General features: G+C 39.9%; 1 protein-coding gene across 3 annotated transcripts in view; it reads right to left on the bottom strand.

Moving 5' to 3' along the window:
- larp1 (La ribonucleoprotein 1, translational regulator) overlaps nucleotides 1-21,471 on the bottom strand; it is a 57,028-nt gene that overhangs the window by 27,456 nt on the left and 8,101 nt on the right. For all 3 annotated transcript variants that reach the window (XM_038707954.1, XM_038707952.1, XM_038707953.1), the window contains exons 2-3: nucleotides 6,598-6,662; nucleotides 3,902-3,967 (exon numbers count right to left, since the gene is read on the bottom strand). In XM_038707954.1, the coding sequence (XP_038563882.1) occupies nucleotides 3,902-3,967; nucleotides 6,598-6,662 (131 nt within the window). The remainder of the gene's footprint in view (nucleotides 1-3,901; nucleotides 3,968-6,597; nucleotides 6,663-21,471) is intronic.

Here is a 21,471-nt window from a genome sequence, read left to right as displayed (position 1 = left end):
AAATAAGAAATATACTGCTAAACTAATAAAATACTGCTGCAAACTACTAAAGTTTTCCATTAAATAAAATATTCTCAGTACAATGCCACATATAGCTAATAATATAATAATATATATATATATGGATTACAGTGCAGCATTCTTATTCTTCTTTTATACCGTCTATGAGCATTATCAATCCCAGCTTGAAAGCCTGCTCAGTTTAAAGTCTGTTTAAATGCCGAAAGGCGTTTGTTGCACTGTGCTCGTTTGTTTTTGTTTTTTTTCCCCCCACTTGTTGCAGTGACGTTCTCCTTCATGTGTGTTGCCAGAAACCCGATTACTACTGAGAAATATCGCCCACGCCGCTTTCGTCTTATCAACTTGTCCGCTGTTGTATTTCACAAGGAAACCAAAGTGTGTTCCCAAACAGAAGACCTTAAGGGAGGGTTTTCAAGCTCTAGCTTCTCTGCACTAGCCATGATGTTTAAATTACTAGTTAGCGAGAGGCTAAAGCCTGCAGCTTGTGTAGCGCCGTAAGGCTGAGATTTGGTCCGCCACTTAATATGTCTGTGTGGAAACTCAGAATTTACGTTTGTTCCACACACAAAACAAGCCTAATATTTAACGTTAAAGATTGCATTCGGTGCACATGTGCACCGTTCTGAAAGTCCTGTACCGGAACGGTCCAGTACGAGTACACCCCTATCCTGAACCCAATGTCTGATGAAAACCCAAATTTACTTAAATTTACTTTTCTATGACACTAATTTTCACATTAGAGAAATTGAAACCAGCAAACGCTGGGTATTTTTGCTTAGAAATAACCAAAAGAATAATTTGAATAATCAAAATAGCTGCCAACAAATTGCTCTATTAATTAATGGACTAATCATTCCACCTCTAATTGTTCAAAAAATTAAATCACAGGTTGCCAAAGCCCTAAGTGATATCGTCAAATTGCATGTTTTGTTTGACCGACAGTCCAAACTCAAACATATTTAACTTAAAAATTTATTAATGATGATTAATGAAAATTGCTCTCAAAAGTTGTTGATTGATTAATTTTGATGATTGCTGATGAATTAGTGTAGCTACTGTGTATTATGTTTTGCCTTATGTATCAGTGTCTATACACCTCTTACTGCTGTTAACTCAACCCAACAGGTAGTTTAAAGACACATCTGTGACATCTTGCCATGAAGAGAAGAGTGTGAAGAGAGAGATAATATCACATTCTGAGAAATGTCCACTCTCACCTTAAAAGGAGAATAGCAAATTCGTTGAAGTCACAGAATTGTGGCCTCAGATAAATGAACTCTCAAAGTGGAAATGTTTATTCTAACTTTAAAAACGGGACATTTTTATTGCATGAAATCTCAAGTTTAGCTTTAAACCACAACACCAAAGCACAACCCCTGCACTCAAAAACCCCTCTATCAAATTTCACTGTCCGTATCCCAGTGTGAATAATCTGTGCAATTCAGCAACTGATTTACAGCTTAATGTTACGTGATGGACGGTGAAAACTCCAGCCCCCTAAGAATAGCAGCAGCACAGATCCAGAGGTGGTTTATTGAAGGGGATCCCTAAAAGGACATCCCTTCCCAGGCTTTGGCCACCATCTTTACCTCCAGCCCTCCCACCTACGATTTCTGCCACCAGATCAGCCGGTTATTCCTGGCTCTGATGAGGTAACCTACATTTTCCTTCTCGGGGATACGCACTCTCCCTCCATGTTCGCTCAGAGCCTGGCTGCCTAAAATAGGTTAGGTTACCGGGGTCGCTCTCCCGGTGACACACTATCGCCCAGAGATCAAGAATAGAAAACGGCTCTGAGGGGATTACTGCTGCTACTGTAAGATGACACAAATTAGACACATCCCCTATTGGACCAACAGCTGTAGGGTACAACAGAGTAAGTTTATAGGGGACGGGGTCAGTATGTTAGATGTATGGTGAAGGGTTCTTTCGATTTCTCACAAACTTAGGGTCTAGAACTTGGGTGGCCAGCCGTTAATCTACTAATTGTCTGGTCAACAAAAAAAAAAGAAAAAAACAAAAAAGAGACATGACCATCACAATATCAGAAAACCCAAGGTGACGTCTTCATATGTCTTATCACCAAAAAAATAAATAAATGTTTAGAAAATGTGTAACGATTAATTAAAAGACACAATATTTTATTATTTTTCTGTTGAACAAGTAATCCCTTCAGCTGTAATCATTTGGAAAATGGTGAAAAATGCCCATCACACTTTACCAGAGCCTGAGGTGACATTTTGTAACAGTCCCAAACACAAAGATACTCAGCTAACAATGATATCAAATAGAAAACATCAGCAATTCCTTACGTTAACAAATAAGCTGAGCAGGTCTTAACTGGAAATGAGCTTCGACAGCAGATGTTTTAGGCTATCCCTAATGATCAATGTATTTATGATTAAAGTTTTTGATGGCAGGTGTTTAAGATTTTCAGTCTTTATCTGATTAAGTGTCTCTTCTGCCCTTATTTATTCCTGCCATTGTGTAATTCTTTAGCCTTTGGATAGTTTAGTGTTATACTGTAATGCTCTGATACCATTTTAAGATTTCAGATGAATAATGGCCCTTTTGCCTCCATCCTTTCATCTTTTTTCAACCTTCTGATAGCATGATGTTTAAATATACCCATTTACAATTACTTAGATGGCTGTGTGTGTGTGTGTGTGTGTGCGCATCTATGTATATATGGAACATACTGGAGCAGTAAGCACAATAGCGTGCAAGAGTATCTTTTCAGTTTTAACACTTCAGGTCTGAAATAGGATATTTCTACATTTGACGTTTTCCTAATTCCTGACTGTCTTTTTACAATTTCCGAAAGACTGATTTCAGAGTGGAACATTTTGCCAGATCCCCACTTTGAGGTTTGCCATCTTTGTTTTGTCTCCAAACTGTCCGGGGAGGGTTCTGCCATGGTGGTGAGCCAGGACCAACTCTATTCCATAATAAAAAATAAAGGAAACCATGCAGTCCTGAGGACACAGAGTCATGCCAGCAAAAGCAGACTGCTCTGTCTGGACGTGCTGTTTAGCTGCTGTGTAATTACAACCACTAAAATACCTATTGTAGAAAACTACACATATCCACTACAGCAAAATGTAGCTGGACAAGCTGGGCTGCTCATTCTGATTAGTTGGTGAATAATATTATAATTTGTGACTTGAAGCTACTAATATGCTCTTTTTATAAACACCATCCTCTGTTTCTCACTCTGTGTTGTCCTTCATGTTAAATTAGTCTTTAAAAGCTTTCTGTTCACCTTTATCTGACCGTTACAACCGCGGTAACAGACAAATTCCTTTCTGCCTCCACCTACTTCGCACCACTGCTCCCTTTTAAACTAGCATCCAACACTCTCCTGCAGACATGGAGTTGCTATTTTCCCAGTAAAACAATGGATTGTCCTTGTGATAACTGTTCAGTTATCTCTTATATGGCAAATCTATGTCAAAAAAGCTTTTTTTAAATAATCTTTCTATAAAAATCCTGCTCTATTACCAAAGCATCTGGTTTGAATGACATCACTGTACCATCTCTCTGCAGCCAAAATATACTGTTGAACATTCAATCACTGTATAGTAAGTCTACACAAAGATCCTCTGGACCGTCCAACTGACAGGAAGACAAAAATGCAAGTACGATATTGGACTACATGTGGAAGTAGATGTTTGAAATGAATTACATGGACGAATTCCTCAGTTTCACTACGGCATATTGTACATGTACGTACAGGTGCATGTATGGACATCAGGTTGGTTCCACTGCAGCAACTATGAAACAGTTCAGTGACACAGCATAGACACCACCTTCATCTCAGTGTGTCCTCTGTACATCTACCAACCTGTGACTAAACTCTTGTCAAACAAATAACACTGACCTGCATGTCTTTAGTTGCGATCTCCCCTGGAGTCGGCCAGCTGTTGGCGTCAGCAAAATCTCCAACCTGAGCAACAGATTGAAAAAAAATAAAAGAAGAAAAGCCGAATAAGCAGGAGTGGCCGAGGTATCTGGAAAATTAGGTGTTAGAGCAGGTTATCTCTGAAGACAGGTGACTCTATCCTATGTCACGCCATCAGTGTGGATACAACAGCTTTATTGAATACTATTACTACAGTAAAAAGTAAACAGATTGACACAAAAGATTATCTTCAGAGGAAAGCGTCATTGGTTATGCACATTTCTCCTCTGCGCCACATAAACAAAACAAGTTCAAATGTCTGCGTGACATCTTTGTGTACGCCTCGTCTTCATGGAGTGAAAGGAAACAACACTACTTTAAAGTATATGACAGCTAGAAAACACAACTCCGTTTTCTTTACATTCTTTACACACCTGAGCGTGTTTGCACAGGTAGCAACACTTTCATAAGGACTTTGGTTCAGCTGCAAAATCCAAAGCAGTAATTTAACAGAGACACTTTCTCATCTCTATTGTTTTTTTGAACTTACCTGCTGTCAACAACCTACTTGTTTTGTCTTTAGCCACATGTTGCCAAGGATTAGTCTAGATCTGTCTTTTGTTTCTGCAGCACTTCACGCAAAGGCGTTATAAAAGTTTGTAGTCAAGTTGTGGCTTACAACTCTGGAGTACAACAGCCATCAAAAAGGTGTAAAGTTGTGAATGAAACCCTTCGGGGAGAGTTTGTCTGCTTTATCTGTCGGACCATTGGCTCACCAGGAACTCATATTTGCATTCCAGGAAGCGTGAAGGGAGGTTACTACACAGCTTGAGGCGTGACCGATAAATGTCGGGACTCTGCCTGCGCATACCTTCACTGAGCTCTGAAGAAGCGACCCTGAACTTATTGTCTATATTTATATTAAATAAAGATTGTTTTCTCAAGTTATAATCATAGTATGTTGGTATTTAGCAGTATTAAAACAACATACTCCATTTAGAATATCTATAATTATCAAAATTGTCTAGATCTGGGTTTTTTAAAGTCTGAGACCAAAGGGCCCCCCCCCCCTCAGACAAAGTCCCCCACCCAACCTTTAGTTTTCTTGGTCAGTTTCTCTCAGTGCCTATGGGATCATGATTATCTTATATATGATCACACAGACACTCAACAATTGAGCCAAGGTAGCCTATTATCGGTGTTTGACATTACATTAGACTACACCAAAATAAAGGTCTGCTCTAAGGCATTTATTAGTCTCTGTAATAGTGGGAAAATCTGTAAAAGTCCCAACTACATAATTTTATTAACCAAATCACACACATTCAGGCTCTCTCTTTTTGATGATTAATGTTTTTCACAAAGCCTACCATGAAACTGTTTGGAGCCCTACCCAAACCTCTGGGGAGGACCGTCTCTCATTTTGAAAACCTTTGTTCTACATGGGACTAAAGAGAGAAATCAAAAGTGATTCCCTACTCAAATGAAAATACACGCCTTAGGACTTAACAGTGTGGCTAAAGGCGGACTCACACAGGAAGCGTGTGCGCTGCGTTGTGGTTGCTGGAGCAAATAGTTGCCATTGTAGTCAATGCTTGAGCACACACTAGAAGCACTGCAGCGCGTCACAGAAGCGGCTCTCCGCTCCGCTGCGCGAAGAATAGGCAGCCGGTCTATTTTTGACAGAAGACACGTCAAGCAGCACCAAGCAGATGAGCCGGGCAGGAAGTCAGGCAAAATCCGGTCGATTTTCAAAATAAAATACCTTGTACAGACTCCCGATCGTATATCAACAATAAACACAGTTAAAACAGATCAAAAAAGAAATAATTTAACTATGTAGCCTTCTTAACTTATATTGTCAATACACAGTTATTTTTAAAGCCTCACATGACCAGCTCTGTAATCACACAACCACCCTGATGACGTGAACGCTCGCAAGTAGAGTTTCTCATCTCCATCACATGTGATGCGACCGCAGCACTACGCAGCCCTCACGAGGGCAAAGGTTGCTGCACTAACGTCAACTGCATGTTTTCCAGGAAAGAAATCCATTTAATATGCATCTCGATTTCCAAATAAATTTTCTCTTAAAAAAATACTAGGATTTGACAAATATTATTTGTTAGACAGATATAAATAAATGCACAAAAATGCATTCACATAATTTCTTTTTAAGAGAATTAAAGAACCAAATACTACATACTTCAATGGACCTGTTGAACCATCGTTATTTCTGCCAATTACATGTAAAAAAAAAATTAAATTAAAAAAGACTAACTGTAAGAGGAGGATATGATTCAACAAAGAACTTTAAAGCCCAGGAAAAACAAATGGACAATGACAGTAATTTTAATACTATTTTAATATTATGAATGTGCTGCTTTCTCAGAACCTGCAGCTACAATACTTTCAAAACTGGGCTGACATTGAAATTAGAGACCTGCACTCCCTCTAGTTCATAATTTCTCTCTTTCTAGATTCTCTTTATCTGTTTTCAGTATTCCACCCCGGCAGTTACTTTCAACCAAAAAGAGCCATGTTGATCTGTTACTCCTCATTGGTTCTTTTTACCTACAACCAAATATTACTGAATATATACAGTTTATATATTTGGGCTACTTCGTAGAGTATTTTCTGATACAGGCGTACAGACAGACACACAACAATATTACCTTTCCTCCACGTCTGGCTTTGGGCGGGATCCCTGCTCTCACCACCTTGGCGGGGCCGGTAGACTCTGTGGAAACACATCAAGAAGATTGATGTTACAACTGGCTCTCCATACATGAACATACATCATCTAAAAACAATCTGACAACAGCAATGAGCGGAGGGGAAGGCGGGAAAACAATAGATTCCCATTTGAAATTGGATGGATTTTTGTCTCGAAAAAGAAGGCTGTGGATCTGCTGGGGGGGGGGGCCTGAAATCAAACACAGAAGAATTTACTCTCATGTACTGACTTGCATATCTCAGTTAAATTAGTTTCATTAAGTTTTTCCATTACTTATCTTATCTACCTGTGGCTGATAGGCTCTCAATAAATCATCTGCATGTTTTTGGCTTTTTTTTCCAGGTCGCCAGCTGTGGCATCATTTTCAGATAAACTCAGCTAAAGCAGCAGCAATAAGACATTACCACCATCAATTCTCTGTCTTGTCATCCCTGTAACCAGGTACATTAATGACAACGGCTGCTCATTTCAACAGACCAAAAGAAAACTCAGAGAGGGCAAAAGTACCAGAATAGAAAATCAGAACATGAGCACACTGATTCAACAGGGAGCGAAATGATGGTTAAATCAGGCCATTAAAAAAAAAAATTTCCATTCACAGAAGTACTTTCTCATGTTATTCCATTAAATGATTTAGGGCATTTTATCCCTACCCAAAACCCAAAGGATATTACATTTACAATGATCTAAAAAAGAAAAAAAAAAACATTTCAGGAGCTGGCTTTAAATATGACAAATGAGTAAACAATTAGCAAAACTCTTGTTGATCATATTTTTCTGTGAATTGACTTATTGATTAATCGATAATCATTTCAGCAACAGTCTGCTCTCAGCATTCTTATGTCTATGTATGATTTGGCCTGGTAACCTGGCCTATTTATTTTATTGAATCCCCCTTAGCCTTCAACATAGCATTTAATACATCCAACCATCCATAAAACTCAGACAACATCAGAGAGGAATGTAAATTCAGTCAGTATGTTTGCTTTAGGTACATTATTTTGTCAAGAGTAAGCATTTATTGGTTGTCTAATACCGTTGGGTAACTTCAGTTCTGTACATAACGTGAGAGGCTCCTGTCCAGTGAGATCTAATAAAGCTGAAATAGATCCCTAAAAATATAGTTTTCCTCATGAAGACACGCATTAATGTCTATTGTCCACCGCCCCCGTACTACCTCATCATGAATCTTCTTAAGAACATACCAAGAGACCAGATTTGGCTTGCGTCCTGAAGGTTGAGATCTTGCCTGTATTTGGCTGAAGTGTCTCCACAGTCTACTGTCTCCATTAGACTACAAGGGACTGAAAGCGACTCACAGGGACTTCACCCAGCCGTTTACGCCAAAGAACAAATCTCAGTAAGCTTCTTAAGGACGATCATGTCGGGGGACGAGGCCAGAAAGAGAACGAGAGAGGGGAATAAAATCCTTTGGCAGACTGTCTTACAGACAACGGTATAAAGTACAGAAACATCTAGGGCTGGAAAATAAACCCAATTTATCGAATGATCTCTTACAAACATTTTCAATACAAAAAACTTCTGAAACAAATGAAACAAAAACTAAAACCAGAAATTCAACCAACTGGAGTCGATCGACTGGAAAGGACTGCAACTAAATGGTTATTTTCTCTATTAATTGATCATTTCTTTTGTCAATAAAATGTCAGGAAATAGTCAAAAATGCCTGATATGCTTTTTCAAAATGTAAAAGGTGACATTTTCAGATGTCATTTGTTTTGTCTGACCTAGGGCTGGGCGATATGGCTTATACATAATGTCTCAATATGTTTAGGATATGCCACAATATACGAAATATATCTCGAAATACACATTTTCTCTAACATAACATAAATTCTCAAACTGCAATTCAAACAAGATGATTTTATAGAATATGGACTGCTGCAGATTAAACTTTCCAAAATGAGCTTAGCCTTAAACATCTACAGCAGTAAAATGCAACACACACACACACACATTAATGCAGCAGTTACATTAATCCAAAAACATTACATATATTAGTAAAACTAAATGAGTACTTTGCCATTCATTTGTTGGTATTAGTACTTTTGAATTTGAATACTTCTTCCATCTCTGATTAGAAAACCCACACCTAACTTCACCTGTGTGTTACAGGCCAAGCCTTCCCCTTTAAGGATGGTTGGCCTGATGGGTAACCTGTGAATGTGATGGAGTCTAGAGGGTTTGTTGTAATAGGCTTTCCACGTGCGTGCGTGCGTAGCTATGCTACTGTAGTCAGCCATAAAGTCTACACATAAGCTCAGGTTGCAGTACAATAGTTACTGAAAGACTGTGTGCTGCATTTGCTGATACAGAAAACAAATAAAGTGTCCCTCTTTGTGTTACAATGGCTTCACTTGTTCTCTAGACAGCTAGGTCCAGACTGTAAAAATCTAGCTAGTAAGCAGCTACTAGTCAGGCTAAAGTAAACAAAAATACTCTAAAACTGAAAGTCTGGAGCTGCGGTTAAAGTAATCAAAGCGATCAGATGCCCTTATGTTTCTGAAAACTTTTCTTCTTTTTTTTCAAATTTTTCACAAGATAAACCATAGCTCATACTCATTAATCCGTCACACACCTACTTAAATGTACCATGTTAGGTTTTAGTCTTGTGAATATTATGCCTGTGTACCAGTTTGTGAAACACAGCAGGCTGTTGAGCTCCTTTTTGCATTAAAAAAATTTTTTTTTAATTTTGTATGTTTGTTTGCACAACACACACACACACACACACACACACGCAACAGTACTGGAGCACACTTAGAGCACACGGCTTATGCTGAGGTACAACAAATCTACACATTCTTGAGACTAGATACTGAGGCCCCATCCACACTACTTCATTTTAGTTTACAAACGGAGAATTAAAACGAATACGATCTCCGTCCACAACAGCGTTTTAGCTGCATTTTGGAGTTGATGCCCGTCTATATTAAAACGACTAAAAACGCACATCTATTGGCTGTTCAGGTACACTGGGCATGTGCGGGCCAGTGCAAACATGAAGATGGTCTATTCCATATTTACAGAAGATTTGGCAAAAGAATAAATAAATACAGATGAAGAATCAGAGCAGTTTTTTTTGCATTGCACCAATAACGAGCTGGGACTGTTGCTGAATGTAACACGGGACTGTGGCGGCGGAAAACATACTGGAAGTCGTCGCAAAGTAAACGGCGACATGCACAGTATAAGTATAGGCTGTGTTATTTGCACAGTACAGAATATCTTAATAAAAATACCATGTCAAAAACCCGGTCAGTAGCATCGTCTTTCTGCAATCAGAGCTGAGCATGAGTGGCTGCATCATCATTTCTAAAGTCGTCCGTTTTGGGCCGTCTTCACTAAAACGCCCTCCAGAGTTTTATAATACATAACGGGGTTGGCAGCGTTTGCAAACTTCTCTATTTTAGGTCTTCATTTTCGCTGTTGTAGTCTGGACGGGGAGGTGCAAACGTAGAAAAAGGTCTCGGTTTTAAATCGAAAACGCAGTAGTGTGGATGGGGCCTGTCAGAAGAAAGTCATTAATAACAAAAAGTTAGGCTGGGTAAAGCAACCATTATAGCTGGACAGAAACTGACGAGAACTTGAATTTCTTGACTGGATTTGACAATTACTCTATAGCCAAACCAGCATGAATATTACCTTAACACATATCACAAGATGTGAAATTAAATTCAGCCACATAAGAAGTTAATTCACGAGTGTAGATGGGTTAAATAGTTCAGAATCTATAAAGAGAAATGTTTTCAGTCATGTTGAGAGGTCCAGTGAAAGAACGTGGGGGCCAGGAAGGGCGATTAGTGCAAGCCCAGCATCTGTACTGTATGTTTTCTTACTAGCAGTCTTACAATCCTTTGGATAAAAAACTGACCAGCTGGCGGTCACGTTTGCAGATAGCATGACTGTACAACCACACTGAGAGGTCTGTCAGGCAGAAAGAAGCACTGTACGGGAGAAAATAAGACTCTAAAGGTAGCAGGCGCAGTCACTAGATGGAAATGTTCTCTGTCTACACAGAGTAACCAATCAGTACTTAACAAGACACAAAACTGTCTCCTTTTAGCAGCGGGGGCAAGCAAACACCCCCTTGCAGAGTCGTGCAATTGTGACTTCATGACATTTCATAAAATTCTGAAGCAGCGGTGGCATTTATTTTGCAGTGGCAGGCCCCCACACAGCCACTACAGGGGGTGCACATCTTGAGCAGACCTACAGTTGCATGAATGTACAACAAAAAGGGGGGGGGGAGGGGGGGGGGGATCTGATACAAGCAAGGACATTTTGCTAATCTGAATCTTTTGTTTTATTTCAATTGCCCCTTTTTGTTAATGATTGATAAAAACGAAATCCACTTTTGCTGGAGTTGGGGGTCTTTTTGGGGAACTTTTTTCAGCTTCTCAAGGGGGCGTGATAGAAAAAGGTTTACGGCCACTTACATAAGCTGATTCTGTTGTGAGTACAACAGTATATCAAAAGCGGCCACAGGAATTCTTACAAAATGCCAGAGGAAATGCTTCGTCACCTCCCCACATGAAATTACTTCAGTCATTACATTTACATGCATAAATCTACTGTCACTTGTAATGTTCAGCAACACTTTCAGCACTGGTCATGGCTCTGGTCCTCCATATTGTAAAAACTATGCACGTGGAACCACCAACATAGACAGAAGCACAGCAGCTGACTTCCCTTTTAGGAATAAGTGAGCAGAATCTTAAGAGAGAAAACTCCACCAATTTAGCATTGAGATGCCAGAAATCTTTACGTACAACCCTGGTGTCTAAATCACTCACAAAGCAACTTGCCCGCTGACAATTCAGCTCAAAGATTTAGATGTGTTATGTTAGTAGTGGCTAATGTCGCCTCGAGGTTCACAAAGAGCAGGCTGCAGGTCTGGCAAACTTTTTTCTCCACACCCCGAGATTTTCTTGTAGTACTTGTAGTCTTCAGCCCCAACTGATGCTGACTCGAGTGACATAATGTGAGACAATTTATCAGACATCGCAAAACTCACACTAGAGCAACACTCAAATATTTGCACATATGCATTGGATCTGCCCAATAAAAATAAAAAAGTTTAAAAATCAATGGAGATCCCTGTTAAATTTAGAACAGGTTCCAGTTCGGAGCCACTTCTTGACACCAAACCGTACACGAGAAAGCAGAGCCTTATGCCTTGTGTAAGTACGTGTCCTTTGGTATCCTAAAAATGTGACATATGTCATTCGCTGACCTCTGAACTTTAAAATTTAACTGTTTATTTAGTTTTGAGTCAATGAGTTGAGAAATGGTTAAACAGAGGTTTAACTCAAGCTTCCAGACACTACAGTGGTGACCTTTGCTTCTTTTGACTGTGTCACAGTCATGTGTCCTCTGGGGATTTTAAACAGAAGCTTTGAGGGCAGAAAACGTTATACAAAAAATGATTTCTAGGAAGCTAAAAACCATGCACAGTATAAAGAGGCAGCAGGAATCATAGGAGATAAAAATCCAACAACAATCATGCAACCTGAGCCCACAATAGGGTGTGGCGCTCCTTTTTATTACAAATACTTTTGTTCAACAAATATTTAGATCACATGCTGTGGGAAGAACTTGTAGCCATGTTAAATGATGGTCACACTGTTGTGCTATATGCTGTAACTAGTAGGGCTGCCCTCTAATAGTCTAAACTGTTAAGTTTGATAAGTGAAAAACAAAAGCAAAGCTAAAGGTCCAAAGACAGAATACAGTTTAATATATTTTGTAACTTATCCTTCCTTTAAAAAAAAAAAAAAAGTACATACTTGCTCATTAACGATATTATTTTCAGAGCATTGGATGCAGATTTAAAATTTTGCATTCAACTAAATTTTCAGTCATCCCTATAAATTTGGTCTCTTCCATATTTAACATATTTTTAAATAAACACTTAAATGTTTGTTTTGTGATGCTGGCAGCTCAACTTCCAAACCTGCCTACATTTTACCATTTCTTCTTATAACCCGGTGCCATTTCCAGTGGTTGAGTCAACATCTCACACGCTGTAGTCATAATGGTGCTTCAACAGTCTGCTGCTTATCCTAATGATGGCTGATGACGTCACATGAAGCTAGAATTCAGCCAAAAATCACTAATGACAGATGGGAACAAGAGGATTTCTCAAACGGAAGTGCCAAAGCTACAATGTTCACAAAAAATTTTACTTTCTCAGGCTAATTCAACCTCGGAATCAGGACCCTTTTTAAAAGTTAGATTTTATAATGGTGCATTAAGTCTCGAGCATAAATGTCTTCCTTGGGTTTTACAAGCAATAACCCTCAAGCATTAGCTGACCTGGACAAAGGTTTGCAGACATTTTTGAGACATGAGTTGATGGTACAAAATATGTCTTTTGCATAAGCTGTGTGAACTGAAGTGTTTTATTAGCGACTGAGCAAGTTTGTTAGCTGAGAGAGATTTTTATCCCACTTAAATAACTTTTAATTGAACAAAACAATGCACAATACTGAGGGGGGAAAAAGCCAGGAAGGAGTAAACGGCACAGTAGCATCACCAGTTAAGAGTAGATCACCGGCTAGCCTCGTGAGCAGCTCCTAGAAGTATTTTGCGAAGACACAGATTCATTTCACTGTACCACTTTCTGGTGGGACCAGGTCTCAACACATAGCACAGAAAACAACCTTCTTGGCAGAGGTGAATATCAGATAACCTCTTAAATGCTCTTCAGCTTCCACTGATTTGTCATCAAGCATTACAGGCATTTCAAACATTTGTTCAGCGTCTTATTAACATCTTTACACAGAGTATACAATGTACCTAAACACATCTGAGTCATGTAAACACATATTTCATGAAACAACAAAAATTCCTGGTCTCCACCCAGAAGCCTAACATAGAAACTTTTGCCCGGGCAACAACTTCGTGCTAAATTAAGTCATGGAATCAGCATGAATTCCTCAAGTATTTATCCGCTCTTATCTGCTTAGTTTGAACAAAAAGTGCGAACAACAGTAGTCTGTTTCAAAATTGTCACACTGCTGCTTACAGTGCATGACAGAGTATGTATAAACAGGCAAACACACACACACACACACAGTGGCAGATTTAAAATGTGACCATCAGATCTTTCCAGCAAGGGGCTGAAATGCCCAACCTTTCTCTATACTGATTTCTTCTGAAGCAGGAAATGGATCAAACTCAGGTTTTATTGAGTCTTTCTGCCTCGTCATCGTGACAAAGAACTCAAGCAGGCATCAGCTTCAGAGCAAGTGCCAGAGGAAAATAGCTAACTGTAACTGTCCTCGTACATCACATTATGTTCTTGTTTTGTTTTTTAATTAACCAAGCTAGCAGCGTGGTTGCAGGGATGACAAAGTCATGTTTATTGGTCTGTTGGTCAGCCTTCCACTTTGGTCCAGACTAAAATATCTCAACAACCACTGGATGGCTTGCATTTTTCGTACAAACATTTATAGTCCTCTAAGGATGAATTGTAATAACTTTTGTCATTCTCTGACTTTTAATCTAGCATCACCAGAGAGCGGTTTAGTGAAGACAGGCAAAAACAGAGGACTTTAGAAATGATGACGCAGACGTTCGCGTTTGGCTCTCTGATTGGGTCTCAGTCATGCCAAGAAGAAACAATGCTGAGGATGGGTCATATATTGTACCTTAAACTTTAACCCTTTGAAAAGCATGCTGGCTTGCATACTACAAATTGCGACCAAGTGCAGTAGACATCCTGGTATTTTTGGCATTCTACAGTTGACATAATTATTTTATACACACACACACACACACACACACACACACACACACTCTAAAATCAGGTCCTCCATCGTCTCCAACTCACCTCCTTGGGCGACAGTCTGACATTTTACAGACCTTGTAATTGTTAAGTAGTTAGAAACTGTTAAGTAGTTAGTCTTTGGGAGGGTCACACAACCCAGTTGGCTAAAGTTCCTTTGAAACCACTTCTGGGAAACTAACACCACCTGACTGGTTTCTGCTTCCAAAAACTACTGTTCATAACTGAATTTTGCGGTCTGTCAACCACTGCAACAAGTGGGCAAACCGTGTTCAACGATACAGTTTGTCCGCTAATCAGCTGAGTCGTGCACTATCCAACTATGTTTAAGGTCAAAGGTGAGCCCCCTCACCATCAGTCAAACTATAAGTTGCTGCTCCTCAGGCGGTCACCCAGCTGCCTTTTGGTGCAGATATTTTTCCTTGACCTTTCTATTTTATTTAGTACTTCGTACTGCGAAGTGCTGGTACAGCAGGTAATAAAAACAACAGTATAATTAAAGAGGTATTTATGGACGGTTCATGCATTTGAACTATGAGAATCTAGTACCAGATTTGGTCTCTGGAAACGGTACTTAGAGCTGTGCAATAAACAGAATTTTGGCATCCCCACGATAACAAGATAAGAGATAAAACGATTATTGTGCCATATTCTGTTTCGCAATGAAGCTCTTGTTTTGTCCTGTGTTGTAAATCCAGCACACCTCTTTCCTTTACAGTTGTGGCACTCGCTAGGGTTGGGCGATGTCAACAAAATTTGTCAACATTGAAAGATCGGGATGAAGGCACGGACGCACTCGCGCAAGGGAGCATGGGGGGCAGAGAGTGTTACCTCGCACAGACTTCACTTGGTTAATAACTTGGTAGGCGGATATTTTACAAGCACGGACCAGGTAAAGCGCTGAATACAGGGTGCAGATGTTCGTTTCGGCTGTTTTAACAAGCCCACAAGCGCCGGTGAAGCGCCGGAACCGCCGGATCGTGGGTGGAAAAATGCGGAAAAGAGACAAATTCGATGTCTTTTAGTGTTAGGGTTAGACTTTATAAACGTGCTGCTGATGGAGAGGGGCACGCTGGTGTGTTTACCTGAGGTGTAGAGTTTTACAATCACAATGCCTGCTCAACCATCGCCCATCTGTCAGCCCAACCCTAGCTCTCGTCCCTCCTTAGGTGCCCAAATTCACTGTCAGCCAGGTGGGGCATCTTTAGTTGAGCTCGAGACAAGACGACAGAGGTTTTTAACTGCTTCAACTTACTAGTCACCATTATTAGCTTAATGGTGCGATCCATTTACCTCGGAAGTCGGCAGTCGGAGTGTGGAACGTCACACTCGAGTTGACGCCGTTCTAGTTAACAAGTTGGAAAACCTCGCTCAGAGAGTCATTGTTTACAACTAGCCATGTTAGCTATTGTTACAACACGTTGTGTTTAGTATGTTGTAGCAACACGTTGACAGACAGCAGTTGGACGGCACCTTGTGTACGAGAATTTCTATGAGACAAGTAGACAGAATAGCTTATAAACAATAAACAAACTACAGCTTTCACTAACTGTTGATACACTGGGCAGCCATCTTGGATCACAAAGTCAGGGAAGTGCGGTTCTCCCGACTTTCCAAGTCGGATATCCGACTTAAGGGTGCCTTCCCTTTGAAATTTCCGACTTTGAACTAAGAAATTCTGACTTCCTATGACAAATTGAACGCTCATACTCATATCATAACAAATTGTTAATACTTTTCTTACTCACCACTTGTTCAAGTAACTGCATCTCCCGACCGAACACTATGGTTGAATTTTATGCAGCTATGTAACACAATAAGCTGTCGTCAATTTTAGTAGTTCACCGGTCATCTGTGCACACACACAAACACAAAGAGCCCCTCGGCGGCCCATCCGTCCCCAAAGCAGTCAAACTAGGCAAACACCGCCTTACAGTAATCCTCTTCCGCTACAAGATGCTGTTTATAGTTAGTTTTAGTTTTAATGCTAATCAAATCCTGTTATATAACCGTGATCTCAATAATGACCAAAATAATTGTAATTATGATTTCTGCTTTCAAGAACAATAAGACATTATTCCCATATTTTATTCCAAATCACATGTCTGCAGGCAAGAAAGACAGAAAAATCGATCCTCGCCACTTTGCAGACCTTAGAAAATTAAGATACCACAACCACACATCACTAAATTACAATTAATCTTTAGTTTGTGGGTTTTTTGGTTTGAATGGGTTATTTGCTCAAAACTGAAACGAGCTGAAAGCACCTCGAGTGTTATCTCAGCTTTATGTGCTCAACTTGAGCGCTGATAGGAGTGTTATGTTCTCTACAACTCAAGGACAGGTGAGGTGTGTGTGCGCAAGTGTTACAGAGACGCATGCTAAATACCATAGAAACATAAAGAAAAAGGATACGTGAAAACGTACGGAGGAGGATGAGAAGGGAACAACATGTGCGCTGATTTTGCTGTCGAATGGAAACCTCTTATAGTGATCACGTCTGTCCAGGTCAAATTGATCACTGTAAGTGGAAGATTATAATAATCAATTTTCTTTTTCTTTACTTTTTATGCATATTGCCATCTAATTCATCGGTTCACGTGACGTCACATTCCAAGGAAAACGCTCCCTTGGAGGGCAAAAAAAAAAAAGACATTATTTTGCGCTGCCTGCCAACCAGCAAGCAAGTAATACACAGTTACACCGAGTTTGTTACTTTTGCGTTGCCAATATGCTGGATGGTTCTTGTGCTTTCGGATGCACTAACTGACAAGGAGGCAAGCCTGAGCTGTGTTAGGTGAGGGATTCCCCTCAAGGTAAACATAAACATTATCACAGTTGAGCACTGCGGCGGAAATACGGCAGCGGTTGCTGGTCCACAAGTGCCCAACACTTGCAGTTTGTGTCCATTTCTATCTTTTTCTTGAGTTGAGAGGTGATCCAAACAAAATTTTGAGGCTTTTGCGGTGTCTCTACGAGAGAGTCCGGTGTGAGCCGCTATCTTGGTCTTTTGTTTTGCCCTCCAGGTCACCTCGCATGTCACGTGACTGAAAACTATGATTTGACATATGTATACTTATTAGATGAATATAAAGCAATGAAACGGCTATTTAGTGAATTTTATTGACCGTTTCAAAATACAGTGTAGCCGTTTCAAATGCTTTTCAAATTACTGTACAAATTAAATTAGTGTACTCATACACACTATAAAGTGATTACGTACTGCATAAAATATAGCTAAAGTTATAATTATGCTGTTACAGTAACATCAGTAGTGCAAATAGGCTTCTCAGTCAAAGCCTGGCAGTGGTGGTTTCAGTGCATTTCTAAATTTTTAAACAGGCCTGAAAATAAAACTGAAGGCTATCAATGCCAAACTGGTAGCAGAGTTTGAAAACAAATGTATAAAATTTTTGATCAGTTTTTTTAGATACAGTATCTTGTCCTGTATAAAAAGACCCAAAATGAAAACTGTAAGCGGACTACTCGGTTATGATAAGCAAATTATTTAAACTACATTTGCATTACATTATAGGAATGATTCTGTCCGAAGCTTTTCATTAAAGGGGTTTATCACTTTAACCATGATCACTATACGTCATTTCCACTGTATTTGCATTTGCAGGGAAATCAATTTAAAACCTATACACAGCAAATGAGAACAAAATGAGTCAGAGACAAAGGGGAGGAAGAGGAAATACAATAATCCTTCTGACCAAACAATGTGCTTATATGGAAACAAAACGTTTTTCTGTATTTGAAACACTATCAATGTATTCAATCACCTGAAATGTCAAAACAAAATACAATATATTGAAGCTTTTTTGGCTAAACTAAAAGAAAACCCCTGCTGCCTGATCACATAACATCCATACCTAGAGCATTAAAACGGGGAATCACTGTGTGACAAACTACCTGCAAAAAACTGCTTAAGAAAATCATCAATTCTGAGACAAAGCAGGATTCTCATTTTATCCAGAATCATACAGCGCTAAACAAAACTCTCCATTTCAGTGTAGCTTTCAAACAAAGGCACAAACATACATAACCTCCCCCCACACAGGCTGAAGTTTGCCCATCAACAACATGTGTGGCTACCTTGTATGACCTATAACTGTATCACCCCAGTGCAATTTTGAATAAACAAAACAAACAGCGGGATTGAGCTGGGCCAGAAACACAACCCGACGCAAAGACATAACAGCTGTATACAAACAAACCAACAACGCCGCACCAGCTTAGGTCACACCAGTGCAACTTAAAACCAAGTCTAAGGTCAGAATGTCAAACAAGCAGTCAGGCACCTAAAATGTGTTTACGTGTTTAACTTGACCATAATTGAATATGTTTTTTGTTTTAATTCATATTTATGTAAACAATGATGAAACCGGTGGGAGTTAAATTTGCAAATTACACAAACAAATTAGTGAATACTAAACTCATTAAATGGTTTGACAATGCTCACAAGTGCCAGATGTGTTTAGCCTAGCTTAGCCAACAAATTGGAAGGAAGGGGAAACTGCTAGCCTACACCAGCAGAAGAAAATGCCTTGCAACTGCTCCTAATTAGTCATATTCCAATACTGTCTTTTTTAAAGCTAAAAGGTTAGCTGTCTGGGTTTAGCTTAGAGTGAGGAAAATGTCAACACACATTAGTATGTAGTGACTCAATCATCCATCCCTCTTCTAACAGTTCACTCTCATTTCACTGTCTTCTTTCTCTCTCCCCTTTGTTTATTCCCTACATCTTTCTTTACAGCGCTCAGAACCAGTTGTTGCAGCCTTCTGTGCATACCCGACTGCCAGAGGCTACCATTAACATTAGCTACAACCAACCCCCCACCAGTTCACTTTAACCATTCTCTCTCCCTCAGTCTCTCCAATACTGTTACAGTAGTTCAATTCATTCAGTTTTGCGTGACCATTTCCTTTTAATTGAGATTAAAACAGCAGCTCTCTGTCAGAAATCCTCTTTCCATTTTACTATTATCAACAGACCCCAACAGACAGTCCCCTGTCTTCTTTACACCTCAGGTGGAGTCCAAGAACAAATTCCCTTGGGTGCTACAGCTTACACAAGTGACAATACCGGCTCCAAAGTCCACAGGGTATCACTGGTGAATCCTATAAATAAACCATGTGCCACGTCGGCTCTGCAGTCTTAGATAAACACAGTGGTAGTTTTGGTAAAGAGGCCCAGTCCTCTGCCAGACACTGAGAATTGCTGTTGGCTATGGTGAGTAGGTTTTTTCTGCTCCCACATGTATTGTTTTATCATTGAAGTCATATTGTCTTACATTTGCTTATTTGAGGTGAGTGGGTGAGTGTTCTGGGATTTCCCAGTTACTGTGACAAGTCATGAGGGGAGCTGCTCTGACATCTTCCTCGTAGGATGATACTGTACAAAACCTCCACAAAAACCACAATTCAACAGAGAAACCCCACATTATAAACACACATTTGAATTTAAATGTTCAAGTGTTCATCACAGAGAAACAAGAGCTGGATGAGGACATGTAACAAACACCTTACAGTCTCTTATAATGGTTGGCCATTTCTCAAAGTCAAAATCTAAATGAACATTTAATCAGTGTGAAACCTAATCAACAGCATTGTCTACACGCTGCTGTAGTATGATGGTCTCACATGCACAGTAGCACTGTGTGATGTCAGAGTAGGGAAGCCTGTCTGCAAGACCCAAATATGGAGGAAACGATAGTCAGAGGGCACGCCGGCAGGCCACCTACCCCTCCCCACAAGTTAAAGTGTCTCCCTGGCGTCATATGATCAGTGTGGTGACGTCACCCCTGTACACTGAGCCACAATAAGATCCCCTACAAAAACACACACACATTTAGCCCATATCTAACCAGACACCAAATCTCGCCTGCCATCCACATCGATGATGAGCTGACAGGGTTAAGCTCTGCATCCAACTTCCTTGATGAATCCTAAAATCCACTGTGGAATGCTTTTCTGTTTATAGTTTCAAACACATTTCATCTATATTGTGCTGCTGATAGTTTGGACTAAACAGCTGCTTCTTTTCCTGCTGTGAGCTAAAACTTTGACAACTAGAGCTGTGCAATATGACTGAAATCTCATATCCCGATATAGGTAATTTCATATCACAACAACATTATGTATCCAAGCATAAAACATCTTTAGTAAATTCAACAAAATATCATACGTTACTGTTGGAATTTGGTAGGTTAGCAAAGCTAACATGAGAGGACGAGATGGTCCCAGAGCAGCAGAGCAGCTCCAGACACATCACAACAACAGCATGTCTTGGTGAACTAGAAAGTGAGGTGAATGTCCTTGGGCGAGTCATTAAACGTTACCCGACACACAAATCATGGCCAGAATTGTGTCGTGTGGCCTGTCCATATAACAGACTTCTCTCTTAGGTATGAGCTGAAAATATCACTAACTGGTCAACAAGCTGCAGATACTTAATTTCTGGATGACAACATCTGCTCCTCCTTTCAGCACGCGGGTCATTAAACAACAAGCTCCAAGTCGCAGTGGACAAACACATCAAATAGTTTACTGTGGAGGAGTAGTAGTAGACACCAACCATGTTCAAATTTGCAACACGTCTCTCTCTCTCACATGGCCAACACTATTTTGTAATAAAACATTTCATAAACCTCCTACAGGAGCTTAGTCACGTTTTATACACCACTAAATGGGCACATCCTTGAAGCAAACGGTCCACACCCTGATCAAATGCCTGCACCGCCGAGGCTCACAGAGGGATGTGCAGCTATCAACGACTCCAGACACAACAAGACAGATAAAGCAGCTCGAGTAGAGTGTGTACAATAAACACTGGGCTGATACCTAGCTTAGCATTTCCACTCTGAGTTGAACTGCTCTTAGATCTTTGACTTCTGACAGAGTGTACAGCTTCAAGCATGAATGCTGTAAAACTAAATATGTGCTTCAGTTGTTGACAAATTAACCATATTCATATGTAATGATTTTGATATATTT

The sequence above is a fragment of the Micropterus salmoides genome, unplaced genomic scaffold, assembly GCF_014851395.1.
Source record: "Micropterus salmoides isolate LMB-PRFRI ecotype aquatic unplaced genomic scaffold, ASM1485139v1 Ms_hic_scaffold_9, whole genome shotgun sequence".
Lineage (NCBI taxonomy): Eukaryota > Metazoa > Chordata > Actinopteri > Centrarchiformes > Centrarchidae > Micropterus > Micropterus salmoides.
This window is presented reverse-complemented; position numbering and strand designations above follow the sequence as displayed.